The sequence below is a fragment of the Palaemon carinicauda genome, chromosome 12, assembly GCF_036898095.1.
Source record: "Palaemon carinicauda isolate YSFRI2023 chromosome 12, ASM3689809v2, whole genome shotgun sequence".
NCBI classification, from domain to species: Eukaryota; Metazoa; Arthropoda; class Malacostraca; order Decapoda; family Palaemonidae; genus Palaemon; species Palaemon carinicauda.
Window position 1 is genome coordinate 131,478,741 of NC_090736.1, and position 16,138 is coordinate 131,494,878.

The window sequence follows — 16,138 nt, forward strand, 5'->3', positions numbered from 1 at the left end:
CCCTTCGGATTACTCTTTTCTCCAAGAGTTCTCGAATGTACTCTTCCAGAACGGGGGTAGAGTGTTGGAAGAATTGTGGGAACGGAGGTGGAGTGCTGTGCCAGCTCCAACCCAGTCCATTCTTGATCAGGCTGTGGGCCCAGGGATCGAAGGTCCAACGATCTCGAAAAAGATGAAGTCTCCCTCCTACCGGAAGCATTTCACTTCTGCTGCTGTTGACCTGAGGCCTTGTCTCCTTGACCGCGACCTCCCCTGAACCCCCTTCCCCTTGAGGGGCGTCTAGACGAAACTCTGGCTCATCCTCTAGCTCTTGCTCGAAAGGTAGTAGATTGCCCTTCGAATGCTGGGTTAAATGCCGGAGACTGTGTTGTCACGGCTTGGGGTACCCACTGGTACGTGGCCGGGGTTTGTGCCACCATCTGGGGTACTGCGGTCAAAGGAAGTTGCTGCTGTTGCTGTCTGTACGGCTTGGCAGGCCGAGAGGGTAGCCAAGGCTTCTTAGTCTTCCTCTTTGGTTGGGACCCTCATCCGGGGAAGACTTTCGTTTAAGAGATAGGCCCCACTTCTGCAGAAGGTTTCTATTTTCTGCGGCAGCCTTATCCACTACCTCTTTGACCGCTTCACTAGGGAAGAGGTCTTTACCCCAAATGCAGGAGGAGATTAGTTTCCTTGGCTCGTGCCTCACCGCAGCAGAGGCGAACACGAACTCCCTACAAGCTCTCCTAGCTTTGACGAAGCTTTAAAGGTCCTTCGTCACTGTGGCCAGATGTGTTTTGGCCACTACCATAAACATCTCTTAAGCCTTGGGGCCACTTGCCATCGTCTCCAGAGTCATTTGCAGAGACATTGAGGCGGCAAGTCTTTTTTTTTTTGTCTCTTGCTCCCTACGCAAGAGAAAATCAGACAGCTTCGGGAGGTCTTCACCGAACTGACGTCCAGCAATATCAGCCTCCAACTTCCCAACTGAGATGGTAAGATGGATGTCCTTCCAGTCTTTCTGATCCATGGGTAAGGCCAAGGACAGAGGTTTACACTCCTCCAAGGAGGGACATGGTTTACCTGCCTCGACCGCTTTCAGAACAGCCTTAAACCCTTTTTCCATAAAGGGAAAGGCTCTAGTAGGAGAGGCCACAAAGGAAGGATGCTTCTTACTCAAAGCAGGTACCTTTGAGTTTGTGAAGCCCCTCTCCTTCAGTGAGCTTGACAGTAAAGCCTGAGCTTTAGCGTGGTCAAAAACTATGACCTCCTTCGGCTCCGTCTCTTCCTTTGAGGCTGGCTCCTTCCTAAGACGGACATAGCAGTCCGGGTACGACTCCTTGCTGGGCCAGAATTCCACCTCCTCGAGGGGGACTGAGCCCAATCTCTCCGAGATGACGATCTTTCCCGTCGTCATAGGCATGTGCTCGGCATACCTCCAAGGATTGGCATCTGAGCACAAGGGAAGGTCCTTCACGTTGAGCTTCTTCTGGGGCCCACGTGATGCTGCAAGTCTTTGCATCTCCAACTTCATTGCAGCCGCCTTTTCATTATTTTCTTTCTGCATCTGCTGGATCATTCTCATGATGGAAGAAAGAGTCCTTCCCAGATCCTCTGGGATAGCAGACGATGTTGAGGGAACAGGTTCAGGGGCCTGAACCAGAGTAGCCGACTCCTCGTCGAATTCTTCCTCTTCATTGTCCGGAGCCTGGGTCAGCTCCTCATCCTGGTCTTCTGCCAGAAGGTCTTTTTCAGTGTACTCGGACACCTCAGATATCCTATCGTCCAGTTGGATGTCTTGTAGGGCGTCCGAGACTTCAGAATCCACCGGAATCTGAACCAGAGATATCTCCGCTTGAGGCTGGTGAATCACTGCATCTGCTGATGCCTTGGGGAAAAGGTAAGCCCTCATCTTCTCGCTTGGAAGATAGGGGCCAGAGGTATTCTTCTGGAAGCCCCTCACCCAGGTTCGAAGCTTCTCCCTCGCTGCGTCCCTTGACTACGCCTCGGTAATCAGGTTAGTGCAAATTGTACATACCTGCGGGTCCCAATACCGGCGATCACCTTTGGAGACTGCGCATGCTGCGTGCCTCCTACACAAATCATGTCCGCAGAAGTTCTTGCTGCGGATGTTGCAGAATAAACTCCCACACTTCGGATGGTCCTCCTGTAAAGAGAAGAAATTCCATGAGTATCAAGTGAAAAATGTATCACTGGATAACTAATGTTAAGTATATATATAGCTTAAAGTAACTAAGCTAGAAAGGAAAGAAGGAAAGACACACCCTTGTATTTCCTGCTCAGTCAATTGCTGTAACCTTCAAGATAATAAAATTTTTATGGTTATTCCTACTCTAAAATAACCATTAAGGTATTTCCAAAGGAAAAAATAGGTGTACTGTAGCTCACACCAATTATGAGTAATTTTAATATACTGGATAGTTAATAAAGAAAGAACTCACTTTCTTCATCTGTACGGTTTCACAAAAGGCTGTACAAGACAACACAAGAGTGTTGGAAAAACTTATAATATATTCTATGCTATAGTTTTCTCCATGCAGTATATCCTATACTGTAAAAATACTGGCTACTGTATATAATATAATGTGCCGAACGGCACGTACCTTAAATTAGTTCCAAAGTATACTACCTTTAGACTATTGGGTGGAAGAGCGCTGGTTCAAATGTGCGTGCCGGCCGGCAACTATAAATGATAGCACCCGGCTGCCGGCCGCTAATCGTGGCGGCCGGCAGATCTTATGGTGTGCTTCTGTTGCCGGCCGGCAATGGTATGCTACCAATGCCAGCCGGCAGTCGGGCTAGGGTACAAACACTAGAAGAGAAACAGAATGGATGTAAGGATATAAGATGGCACTGCATCCAGAAAGAGTGAACATAAGAAGGGGTAGAATGTAAATTCAGGCTTCCTTCTATCCAATGCCGCCTGGCTCTACAGACAGACATGGATGTGAGACCAAGGGAGGTCTGGGGAACACTCTACAGAAGTTAGGCCTTTGCCGGCCGGCAAGGGACCGAGTCAGTTCCACATCCTAGCCAATACTAGGTACAGATGTAGAACGACGGCCAAGAGATATAATGGCTAGGCCATTACTAAGGAAAGGGGGGGAGGGGGAAGAGGGTCCCACAAACTCTGCTTTCGTAAAAGATCACCCCGCAGCCAAGAAAACTCATCCTAGCCTAGGGGGAATCATGGGAGGGAGGTCGGCAATACTTGCCATCTCCCTCAGTACTAAAACAAGGTTTGGTGTTGTTATTCACAGGGAAAGAAGAATCTTATCCTTCAAACCGAGAACAACAACACTGTACTAGTCTGCTAGATCACTAGAAGAAGGAATCATCTCGTACAGAAACCTTCAGAAGTGGTATAGGGAGGCTTAGCCTCCTGTGTCTGCCCTAGGCCTAGCAAAGGAATCTCATTCTTTAAGCTAGAAAGAAACAGACCCAGACTAAAAACTCTGATGTCCTGCCCCCTCCTGAAGCCAGATTCTCTGGAAACAGGAAAGAACGGAAACACCCTAATATAGTTATATCTAAATATTTATTCAGATAAACCATTAGGGTTAAGCCTAAGGCTTAAACAGAGGGAAAAGGGATTGCACTTATTCTCTGAGGAGAAAAGAGCAACCGGGGAGTGTGAGAGAGTATACTAGGGCTCCATAGGCAACTTGCCTAGGCGCGAGGAGAATCTATTACCTAAATCACCGAAACTCTCTCGTATACGATCTTGGAAGAAATATCAACAATATCTTATATGTATAAAACTGCCTAAAGCTTCAATAAATTTCTAAAACACTCGGAAATCTGAATATCATGCATGAAAGTACTAGGGCCAAACGTCTAGGCTACGAAGCCTAGCGTAGGCTAGGATCGGTAATTCATTCGCCGAAACCAAAATACTAATAGCATCATATAAAGAATTCCTATGTAAAGCTAAATAGCTAAAAATCATTAAAGCATAAGGGCCGGGAACGTCACTCTGGCTAACTAAATGACTCATGCATAGCGAGCAACAGCGTCCAGGACGCCTCCGGTAGGCAACAGCTCTTGTAACTAAAATATCGCTATCGAATTATTTTAAAAATACCAAGAGCTTACATTTATACATAATAAAGATAATACTCAACTTTCCAGAGGCAGAAGAGGCTGGAGAAAGCATCATAAGGTTGATATAATCCAAGATTTACGAGTAAACACAGGGAAAACACCGAGTTGTTGAGCTACGCAAAAAGGAATACAGATGGCGCCGTCGGCGGCGCTATGTACGCACTCGAAGCGAGATAGGAGAGGTGCCTTGCTAGCGGCCCCCCCTTTTCATTCTCGTTTTTCGTTTTCTTGCCACTTTGACCCCTTCGAAGTGTTAATTCTGTTCGGGGTGTAGATTGCTATGTGGCGTGTCAAGAATACGTCCTCTGATATTATGCGATATCCCTGGTTAAATATGATTAGGGATATTCGCTCCAGGAGTTAGAATTCTGGATACCTTAAGGTAAATTCTCTGGAAATATCACCGTAGTCAAATATACCCAAGGAAGCTACCCTGTAGGAACTTCCATCAGGACGACATGGCCTGAGCCCAAAAATCTGAACTGTTGGTGATTACTGTAACATCTCCAATGTGATTGTAACCACACACACATTATAAAAGGAGATCAAAATTCAAGGAGTGCACCTATATGTATCTAGACAGTCACTGCTACAAAGTGACAATTGACAAAGGACATGTGAATATGTGAAGGGGCAAGTTTTTGTTCAAGTAACAGTCTGACCTCCTTGGGGCATTGTGCAGCCACAGACCTATTCCTTTCCTGCCCAAGATTTTCCAGTGGGGTTGGAATAGAGGTTTACGTTCCTGCAGTCTGCGATGCAAAAGTGTTTTGCCTTTGTCCTTCAATTTTACTCTGAAGATTTCCTGCACATTTAGTGAGAAGAGGAATTTGTGTAGTTCTTCATTAATTATAATTGTCTCCATACCAAGTTTACTGAAGTTGGAACGTTTGTGGTATTTTTATGCCTTTATATTAAATATTAATTTTTTTGCATGGAATTAATTTTGTTAATCTAGGCATTCCTGTTCAATTATTATTCCAAATTATTGGACATAATTTTTTCTAATTATCTTTTCATCATTCTGAAATAAATAAAATTTTTTACTTGCATAGCATGTGTTTCCTTTCATAAGATTTCGTGCCTTAGCCATTTTTTTTTTTATGTTATAAATTCCTTTTTAAAATCTTACCTGAGATTTGAGCTATTTAGTATCTTTATTATTCTTCCCCTAAATCAAATCATTAGTCTAGCTAGATTTCTATTCGGCATACAGTAATAGAGAAGTTCCAAAATTCTCGCAAGGTCCCATTGCCCAGAATAAAATCAAAGGGTGGTGCCCAGTGCCCATTTCTTTTTCTTTTCTTTTTTTTCCTTTTGCCTAGATCTCTGTGGCATTCCACCGTATTTTTTTGTAGTGCGAAGTTAAAGTGTGGTCGGCATTTTGACACTAGGTAGTCTGCGTGCTACATCTGGCAGCAGTTGGCAAAACCACTACAAGGTAACTGCTTAATCTTTTACAATTCAAAACTTTTTTGAGGAAAAAAAGGCTTAACGACTAAACAAGACTAAAATAACCTGCCTTTCTTTGTGATTGAGATAAAGAATTAATGACTCTATTCACAACAGAAAGGGAGAATTGAAAGGTATGCACAGTTCTGAAAGCAGCTGCCTCTGAATAAATGAGAAAAAAACAGCATCAGAACTTAATTTAAACTCCTTATTATTGGGATATACAGTAGTTCAGTGACTAGTTCATCCTCATCTTCCTGTAAAGCAGAATAATCCAAAACAACACATTTATCCTGTTTTTTTTAACTGGTACATGAGCTGCTGCACCATCTACTCAGGTTCAGGTTTAGGTAAAGCTCTTGCAACTGTGCCTCTGGTGTACATGTAATGTACTTTAATTCACGTACAGTATTTCTTTCTTTCATATTACAATCTTGTCTTTTTCTCTACACCTGGTATAAAATGTCTTTTTCTTTTTTATATTTCTTTCACTGAATAGGAAAAACTCTTATTATTTACTTTAATTCTTCTTATTAAGATTCAATTCAGTAATAAAAGTTGTGTGTTTGGATTTACACAGCTAATGTTAACCAGTGACAAGCTAGCAGTCAAGCTTGAAAGCAAACAAAACAAACTGTCATCCTAAAAATTATGCAAATGATCAGCTTTTACCAAAACATCATGCAAAAGAAAACTGATCTGTATGTTCATCAACTTTTCTTGCTTATTTGTTCAATCATTCTGTTTATAACGTTGTACACCCAACAACGGTATTCAACATGTGGCTTTTTCCTTGTGCAAAAACTAACAAATTAAGTAGGAAATCTAACTCAAAAAGCAATAAATCCCTATCACAGTCTGAACAGAGGATATGTCTCTATTTATCTAAAACAGTTTTCCTTATGCAAGAATGCTAATAAATCTAGCAGGAAAGTTAATTAAAACTCAATAAACACATCTAAAACTGCTAAGTAATGTGATTCAAGAATGCTTCCTCTTGAATATTCACAAAAAGTGCCTCTTTAGTCGACCAATTCGTAAAATATTAAAAAAAATTTTGTTTATCAGGTACAGTACAATGATGGGGGTTATAGAAGTTATAGTAGACCAAAGGCTTAAAAAGGGCTCAGAATTGCTAGCCTTTTCTAAATTTGAGACAAACATATTGATTCTATCCCTTGGAAGAGGCTATTTCGGCAGATTAGGAAGAATAAGATGCTTCCAAACTTACGTTAATCAACTTATTAGGGTATTTCTCACCAACAAGGTTACATAATGTTTGAAAAGGAGATAATAACTCACTTTCAAGGTAACCTCCATCTTCCTATATCATGAGATGAACTGAGGGGAAAATCAGCTGATTTCTCAATTTGTTTACAACTGAAGTCAATGCGGGGGATGCTGCACATACATGCAGATGACTCGGTTGTTAGTATAAAAGTTGAGATATTTTCAATATGAATATACTGTATATAATAGATACATATGAAATATATAACATATTAAATGTATTAATCATTCTCATTATTATCATTACTAGCTAAGCTACAATTCTAGTTGGAAAAGCAAGATGCTATAAGCCCAAAGGCTGAAATGACTTGTGATAAGTTAGTGGAATATATTACCCTACGAAACCCGATGCAAATGACTGAGTTTAGTTCAGACTTTGTGCACCCCAACAAGGTTTATGGGAATCATACTATATGCCACATCATCCACCTATGTAATTTGATATACAGTAGTTTAAGAGCATTTCCTTCAGAGAATGAGGGGATGTAATGATCGATCCAGACTACCCACTTGGTCTATTGCCTTGCAATCTAGTTGTCTTATAGAGTAAATAGGATTATGGCAAGCAATTGTTTAGCAGCAGAAGGGTCTAAAGTAATTAAAGAATTTGCGGTTCTGTGAGAAGATTCGTATCTGTAATGAGTAGAGAACTTTGAGAACCCTTACTGAAAGAAACAAATTAAAACATCAACTCACTCACAAGAGTTTACAGTTCTGTAAGAGGATTCGTATCTGTAATGCAGAGTGAACTTTCAGAACCCTTACTGAAAGGAACAATTTAAAAACTAGACTCAACTAAGAGAGTAGAGGCTTGCCATTATCCCAGTTACAATCAACTAGTCCACTCTCCCCTAGCTTTACATTGTTAATTTGGTTGGCAGCTATTACAACATATTATCCCATGAGAAATACAGTGAGGGAAACATCTTTTCACAACATAATTTGAATCATAGTACTGCCCCTGTGATACGAGGGAATTATTATTATTGTTATTACTTCCTAAGCTACAACCCTAGTTGGAAAAGCAGGATACTATAAGCCCAGGGGCTCTAACAGGGAAAATAGCCCAGTGAGGAAAGGAAAATAAAATATCTTAAGAAGAATAACAACATTAAAACAAATATCTTCTACATAAACTATAAAAACTTTAACAAAACAGGAGGAAGAGAAATAAGATAGAATAGTGTGCTAGTGTACCCTCAAGCAAGAGAACTCTAACCCAAGACAGTGGAAGACCATGGTACAACTGCTTAGAAAACCAGAGGAAGACATCTTAATGCACAGTAATAAGCAAACAAGCTACAGTAGTCCACAGCTGGAGAAACAATGAGAATAGTGCGGCTTTTACAAATTACCTCTAAAATGCTTATTCCTTTACTAAGTACATATGTTTACTCAAGGGAAGAAAATGAGAACATTTTTATATCTTATGGGCAAAAGTCGATTAAACTGAGCTTCTGGAGAAGCAATGTGAACATCAATGGAGGTTCACAGAAACAATTAACCCTTTCACTCCATTGATGTCAATATACTTCTAACATGCCTGATAATACACACGGTGACGTCAGGATAACATCTTCATTACCATTATCCTTATAATTATTATTATCATTATTATAATTTTTATAAGCAACGAAAGAGTATAGCACAAGGCTGTATGTCACACGAGTTCACAATCACGGAGATTTCACTAAAGAATCTCCTCTCCCTGATATCAGCCCCTCCCCCTCCTGTCTTCAGCCAACCAACAAAGTTTTTGGAATTCTAGCCTTTATTCCTGAATATGTAAGAGCCATTTTAGTCTTTTTATGTTCCCATGAAATAATCCCACCACTCTCTCTAGCCAAACAGTACTATTATTATTATTATCATTATTACTTGCTAAGCTAGAACCCTAGTTGGAAAAGCAGGATGCTATAAGCCCAGGGGCTCCAACAGGGAAAATAGCTCAGTGAGGAAAGGAAAAAAGGAAAATAAAATATTTCAGGAAGAGTAACAACATTAAAATAAATATCTCCTATATAAACTATAAAAACTTTAACAAAACAATAGGAAGAGAAATGAGATAGAAGAGTGTGCTTGAGTGTACCCACAAGCAAGAGAACTCTAAACCAAGGCAGTGGAAGACCATGGTACAGAGGTTATGGCACTACCCAAGACTAGAGAACAATGATTTGATTTTGGAGTGCCCTTCTTCTAGAAGAGCTGCTTACCATAGCTAAAGAGTCTCTTCTACCCTTACCAAGAGGAAAGTGGCCACTGAACAATTACAGTGCAGTAGTTAACCCCTTTGGTGAAGAAGAATTGTTTGGTAATCTGTGTTGTCAGGTGTATGAGGACAGAGGTGTATTTGTTTATCGTATTTATACCTTATAAATTATACATTACAGAATACTTTTTGTATCAAAGAAACAAACGGATATTTTTATTATATTTCTGTATAACGTAAATTCCATTATTATTGTAGAGTAGTTTTATATCTTTTGACGGCTATTTATCGTAGAATTATCATGGAATAACATAGTCACTTCAATATAAATATAATGTCTTTTTACACAAATGGCAGTGCTTTACCGTACTTTATAATTATAAATTATAGAATATTTCTTGTGTCAAAGGAAATAAAAAGGGACTTTAATGAAGGAAAAATCTATTACTGGGCAAGGAACCTGCGTTGCCCAGTGAAATGCTCCTCTAGCACCATTTCTAAGGCATAATTACTGCTGAATATACCAGAGAAAAAGAAATGCATGGAATGCCAGGAATAAACCTAGCTCGCTCACTCTTAGAGTGCCGGTATAGATAACTGGGGCATGATAGAACCATGACCATAGGTCCCTCTCCAATTAGACCTCTCCTTCATCATCAAAAACAAGGCTGCTTAAGAGTGCTTACTTTAGTGAGCAGAGATATATTAGGATCCATCCTATCAATTTAGTCTTCTGCTTCACAGTCTAGTTGTCTAAATTAGGGACAAGGAATATAAAAGTGCACAAGTTTGGCAGCAGAAAGATTTAATGTAATTCAAGAATTCAAGGTTCTGCGAGAGGATCTTAACTCTGTACGGCCCAGTGAATATTCAAAACTTTTACTGAATGGAACACTATTACCACAACACATAACTTGGGATGTCAAATTACGTTAGCAATTGGGCACTTAAGATTAGAAGTACATAGAAGTGAAGACTGGCTAGCCTTCTGAGATTTAAAAAAAGTAAGCCAAAACTGGACGACAGCATTTCAGCATAAAATAAATTTCTTTATAAAGTATAGTAATAGCTACTGGTGCTGTATTAGAGTTAGCTAATTTGTTTTGTTCAATTAGGGTACCTAATTGCCTTTTGAAAATGCAATGTCATTCCTAGTTAAAAATTTGGTCACAGAAGCTAAGAAATAATTAGATCCAAAACAAATCAATAGCTTAAAAGTTAAGGTACTAAACATGACATTAGGAGTGCAGGTACTTCCTTTAACTTTTGCTGAAATATTTCTTTGGAAAGAGTTTTACAGGAGCTCAATGGCGCACCAAGATGGTTTTCGCCTGGTTTGCTTATGGAGACCAGTGGGATCTAGGCACCAGGGGATGTGATCTAAGAAATTTTTAGTTTGTTAACTTATTACTCTCTTATAGAAGAATATATAGGGTTGTATTTAATATTCAATTTAGAGTCAGTCAAGTACCGTTTCATTAAAAAGTATTATTTAGCGACAACAGTCTGGGTATTATATATATCTTTAAGTAACAATGTGAGTCACATATTCCAAACTGTATTGCAAGATGTCTTGTTGGAAGTAATCGAGACCAGGTTAGTAAATCTTAACCTTGGTACATTACTTATACTCAAAATTATCGTATCTCTTTTCTTCAGCTGTGTCCCATCTCCAACATTGTATGGGAGCCAGCAATAAGAAAATCAGGGGAGGGAGATAGAAATGAACAGAGTTTTAAGAATAAAATTTCTTATTTCTATACTATAATCATCTCACATTCATATACAAGCCAACCTTCCCCACTGTCCCACAGTACAGTAATACCTCTAGATACGAAATTAATTTGTTCCGGAGTGGCTTTCATATCATGATTTTTTTCTTATGAGAGCAGTTTTACATGTAAATTATCTAATTCATTCCAAGACCTACAAAAACACCACATTAAATTTTATAATAAAGATATATTGTACGAACCCCAATGAAATACAACCAAATACTGTACATGTGAATCATTCATTATCTAACCTAACCGTTAATACATGTAAATGAAGTAAGGTAGCTATTAGAACATAATGCAATAATAAATGCAAGACAACAAAAACGTGAGACAATGAGGACAATCAGCAGAAATCATTAACAAGTGGCAGAAAACATGTACACTTAACTTTATGAAACACATTAACAAATGGCAGAAAACCTTAACACTTAACAAAAAACTTAAGATCAAATTTTTTTTGCCTTTTTTAATTTTTCATTTTTAGTTTACATCAAGTTTAGTACTTTCTAAATTTCATCAATTCAACTTTTTTGTTTTTTCGGATCACTTTGAGCTTCCTGTTGGCCTCTTTAAAAGATAACGATCCAAGGAGGCTTGTTTCTGCCTGCTTCTTAAAATGTGACTGAAATGAGTTAGGCAAACATCATTACACTGAGCAAGAACACAAACTGTGTAAACCTTTTCAGGGGATTTCTTTTCCACGAAATCTGCCATTTTATGATAACAAGCTAGTCTCTCCTTAATTTCTGTCGTTGTTGTAGTTGTAGCTGTCCTCCTCCTCGTCACCACAAGAGAACTGTTCCTTAACGACCTTCACTGCATGGCCTCCAACTCCTTAAGGTCATCTGTCATAAACTCCTCTTGGTAATCCTCAAGCAGCTCATTAATGTTGTCCTCATAGACGACCATCCCCATGGACCACCCGAGTGCAGCGATTTCCTCAACCTCACATTGCAGAACAGGTTTAGGATCGTCGGCAGTTTTGGCTTCGGCATCAACTAGGCTTACGTCGAATCCCTCCAAGTCTTGTGCGGAGACGGCACCAGGGCACAGCTTCTTCCACAAAGAGTTCGGCCTTGAAACCTCCTGCGCCTGTGTCTGTAACCTAACTATCGCGAATAACGAGGCTTCACTGTATAGTTACCCTTAATCGTTTCAGGAGTTGGTGTCCAGTCCAGGCAGAACCGGTCACCTGAGCCAGTCACACTGATCTCACCTTCTACTGACCGACCCTGAAGGTACCGATCGTTGAGAAAAACCTCTTAAGCGATCAATAGCCACCTGAGCACAACTTGCCTCAAAGAGGAACATGACTGATACCTTTATACCAACCAACTGTTAGGCTCAAACATTAAGACCTGAAGGTGCCAGCCGGCAGTGAGCTCTGAACAGAAACACGTTGAAGGCAAAGAACAATCTTCCTTAGTCACAACAGAATATGGGAGAAGTTACCACAACACACAATCTTTCCCTGGCTTCTGTACTCAGATGAGCTTTAATAACCTCTAAAGGTACTTGTTAGTGAAAGAGTACCATCACTCCTTCCAAAAGGAGAAGAGGGACTGCTAATTCCAAAGGAGTAAAGTGAAAGGCTTTCCTAGGTGCCCATTCCCTTTGTCAACAACTTCTCCAAGGGAAGCGCCCAACAAAGAGATACTGTAGGGAAAACCCTGGCATTTCACAAGGTTCACACTCAGGGGTATGTCAGGCGTCCCCGGTCGCAATGAGAAATTTCCTCCTGAAGAAAGAAAATCCCAAGTGAACCAAGTAACACTCAAAGAGAAATACTGTACATTATCTCTCTGATAGGCAACATGCTCTCTTCAGCAGCACATTCTCTTCAATAGGGAAACTGTTATACAGCCCCAGCATTTAGGAGGGGAACAGTATACAGCTCCACCCTTCAAAAGGTAAACATTCCAAAAGACAAAGGATTTTTATGTTAAAAGGAACAAATTTTATTTCACCACATGCTTACCTTCTATGCGCTTCCACTATTAAACAAAAGTGCTCACAAAATTCAAAATAAAACAAATTTAGCACAAGCAATGAAAGAAAAGATCTAACAGTCAGATCAGCAATAAGTATGCCCATACTCTGTGGCAAGATATTAGTGACGTGAAACACTCGGGCAGCTTGGTGATTCCCACCATCTACCTTGTTAAAGATTCAACGGCTGTTCAAGCTCGCGATGAACACATACTGTACTCATATTTAAAGGATGACAGTTTGCATTTGTGTGGGAACAAGTAAGAATTCTTTGTATATACATCATAATGAACACTACTGTATACAATTCATAAAATAGATTACTTATTTGTATCCACAACAGTTAATTGTGCTTGTATTGTACCACTATATAAGGGTAAGGGAGATGTGCATGAGTGTTGTAATTCAAGAGGTATTAGTTTGTTGAGTGTAGTTGGAAAAGTGTATGGTAGAATACTGATTAATAGGATTAAGGATAAAACAGAGAATGCAATCTTGGAAGTACAGGGTGGTTTTAGAAGAGGTAGGGGTTGTATGAATCAGATTTTTACAGTTAGGCAGATATGCGAGAAGTATTTAGCAAAAGGTAAGGAGGTGTATGTTGCGTTTATGGATCTGGAGAAAGCATATGATAGAGTTGATAGGGAAGCAATGTGGAATGTGATGAGGTTATATGGAGTTGGTGGAAGGTTGTTGCAAGCAGTGAAAAGTTTCTACACAGGTAGTAAAGCATGTGTTAGAATAGGAAATGAGGTGAGCGATTGGTTTCCGGTGAGAGTGGGGCTGAGACAGGGATGTGTGATGTCGCCGTGGTTGTTTAACTTGTATGTTGATGGAGTGGTGAGAGAGGTGAATGCCAGAGTGCTTGGACGAGGATTAAAACTGGTAAGCGAGAATGATCATGAATGGGAGGTAAATCAGTTGTTGTTTGCGGATGATACTGTACTGGTAGCTGACACAGAAGAGAAGCTTGACCGACTAGTGACAGAATTTGGAAGGGTGTGTGAGAGAAGGAAGTTGAGAGTTAATGTGGGTAAGAGTAAGGTTATGAGATGTACGAGAAGGGAAGGTGGTGCAAGGTTGAATGTCATGTTGAATGGAGAGTTACTTGAAGAGGTGGAGCAGTTTAAGTACTTGGGGTCTGTTGTTGCAGCAAATGGTGGAGTGGAAGCAGATGTACGTCAGAGAGTGAATGAAGGTTGCAAAGTGTTGGGGGCAGTTAAGGGAGTAGTAAAAAATAGAGGATTGGGCATGAATATAAAGAGAGTTCTGTATGAGAAAGTGATTGTACCAACTGTGATGTATGGATCGGAGTTGTGGGGAATGAAAGTGATGGAGAGACAGAAATTGAATGTGTTTGAGATGAAGTGTCTGAGGAGTATGGCTGGTGTATCTCGAGTAGATAGGGTTAGGAACGAAGTGGTGAGGGTGAGAACGGGTGTAAGAAATGAGTTAGCGGCTAGAGTGGATATGAATGTGTTGAGGTGGTTTGGCCATGTGGAGAGAATGGAAAATGGCTGTCTGCTAAAGAAGGTGATGAATGCAAGAGTTGATGGGAGAAGTACAAGAGGAAGGCCAAGGTTTGGGTGGATGGATGGTGTGAAGAAAGCTCTGGGTGATAGGAGGATAGATGTGAGAGAGGCAAGAGAGCGTGCTAGAAATAGGAATGAATGGCGAGCGATTGTGACGCAGTTCCGGTAGGCCCTGCTGCTTCCTCCGGTGCCTTAGATGACCGCGGAGGTGGCAGCAGTAGGGGACTCAGCAGTATGAAGCTTCATCTGTGGTGGAAATGTGGGAGGTTGGGCTGTGGCACCCTAGCAGTACCAGCTGAACTCGGCTGGGTCCCTGGTTAGGCTGGAGGAACGTAGAGAGTAGAGGTCCCCTTTTTGTTTTGTTTCTTGTTGTTGTCGGCTACCCCCCAAAATTGGGGGAAGTGCCTTTGGTATATGTATGTATGTACAACAGTTAATACAATGTTTATAATTGCACAAATTGTCTGCATCTACAAAAGCAAATATATATTTATACAACTAATTACATGCAAGAAGAGAACCATCATGTTGTACTTACTCTGTTCGTCTGGCAAATTCTATGCTCTTAACAGCTGCAGCGCTTGTGGTGGCTTGGCCTATTCGAAAAGATGCTTTCACTTTCAGTCCCGGGCAAGATAGAATTAATAGTTTCCCTTTACTGTTGCCAGTGAAAATGTGGTCTCCACGGCGATCAAAAGAAGCTACAATATTTACATCCTGAGAGATAAAAATAGAAACACTGCCAATGACTATACAATTCAAGTAACACAAACATTTCAGTAATCAAATAATGAGGTAATAATTGGTTTCATTACAGATTATTACTAGCAAACGATATATCTGGCAACTCAACAATACTATACAGTATAGTAATGGCAAGGTATGTAGCTTTTAATCTCCCCATTATATTGCTTATTTTACTGTCGTGTACATTACAAAAAGAAAATATCGTACTTAAAATTACTGTGGCATTTAGTAGATGCACTTTTTATGTGTCCATACTTATTGGCATTGTTTCATAGCACATAAATCGGTTTGGATTTGTTTAATAGAGACCTTACATGCTAATTTGTGGGGTTGCCAGATACCTCTATAGCTTGTTATGATTTGTAGCCAAGTTCATAAAGCAAACAAATCAATACAGCAGGGTCATCAATATTATCTTCAACAAAAATCTTGACTAATTATAGTACTATACTGTGCTATGACTTATTATAAAAACAACAATATCCATAAAAAAATTAAGTGCTCCTTCTGAAAGACAAAAACACACAGGCATAAACAAGTCTCTTCTTCCTATTCTGTAGTGTAAAAACAAAAGCTTGTAATTGAAAATATGAATATAAAAATAGACCACAAAGGGAAAAGGTGAAACAGTTCTTATTAAACAACTTTAGTATTATCCTCATGAGAGCTGAAATATTACTCACATCTTTTTATACTGTATATGCATGAAAATATTACTTTCTGTAAGTTTACTATACAGTATCTTAAATTATGAAAATCTTTATTTCAGGCTCAGCCTTATAGAAATATTGGAGACTTGGAATATTTGAGTCAAGATTTCGCGCCTCGCTCATGGCAGCATAGCTTTAATTGGTGACCAAAACTATACACTCCGTAAGCTAAAGATGATGGCATTATGGAAGAATATAAGTCTACATCATGTGTCATCAGCAGCCATTGCTTGGTCCTCCATGGTCCTAGCTTGGGAGGAGAGGGGGCTTCAATACTGATCATATGCGTACAGTATATGATTGATCTCTATCAAATAGTGTAATAGTGCA

The 16,138-nt window shown here is 39.9% G+C and overlaps 1 protein-coding gene across 1 annotated transcript in view; it reads right to left on the reverse strand.

Moving 5' to 3' along the window:
- Positions 1-16,138, reverse strand: part of LOC137651286 (retinoblastoma-binding protein 5 homolog) — a 144,835-nt gene that overhangs the window by 79,073 nt on the left and 49,624 nt on the right. The window contains exon 5 of the mRNA XM_068384555.1: positions 14,890-15,068. Coding sequence (XP_068240656.1) covers positions 14,890-15,068 — 179 coding nt within the window. The remainder of the gene's footprint in view (positions 1-14,889; positions 15,069-16,138) is intronic.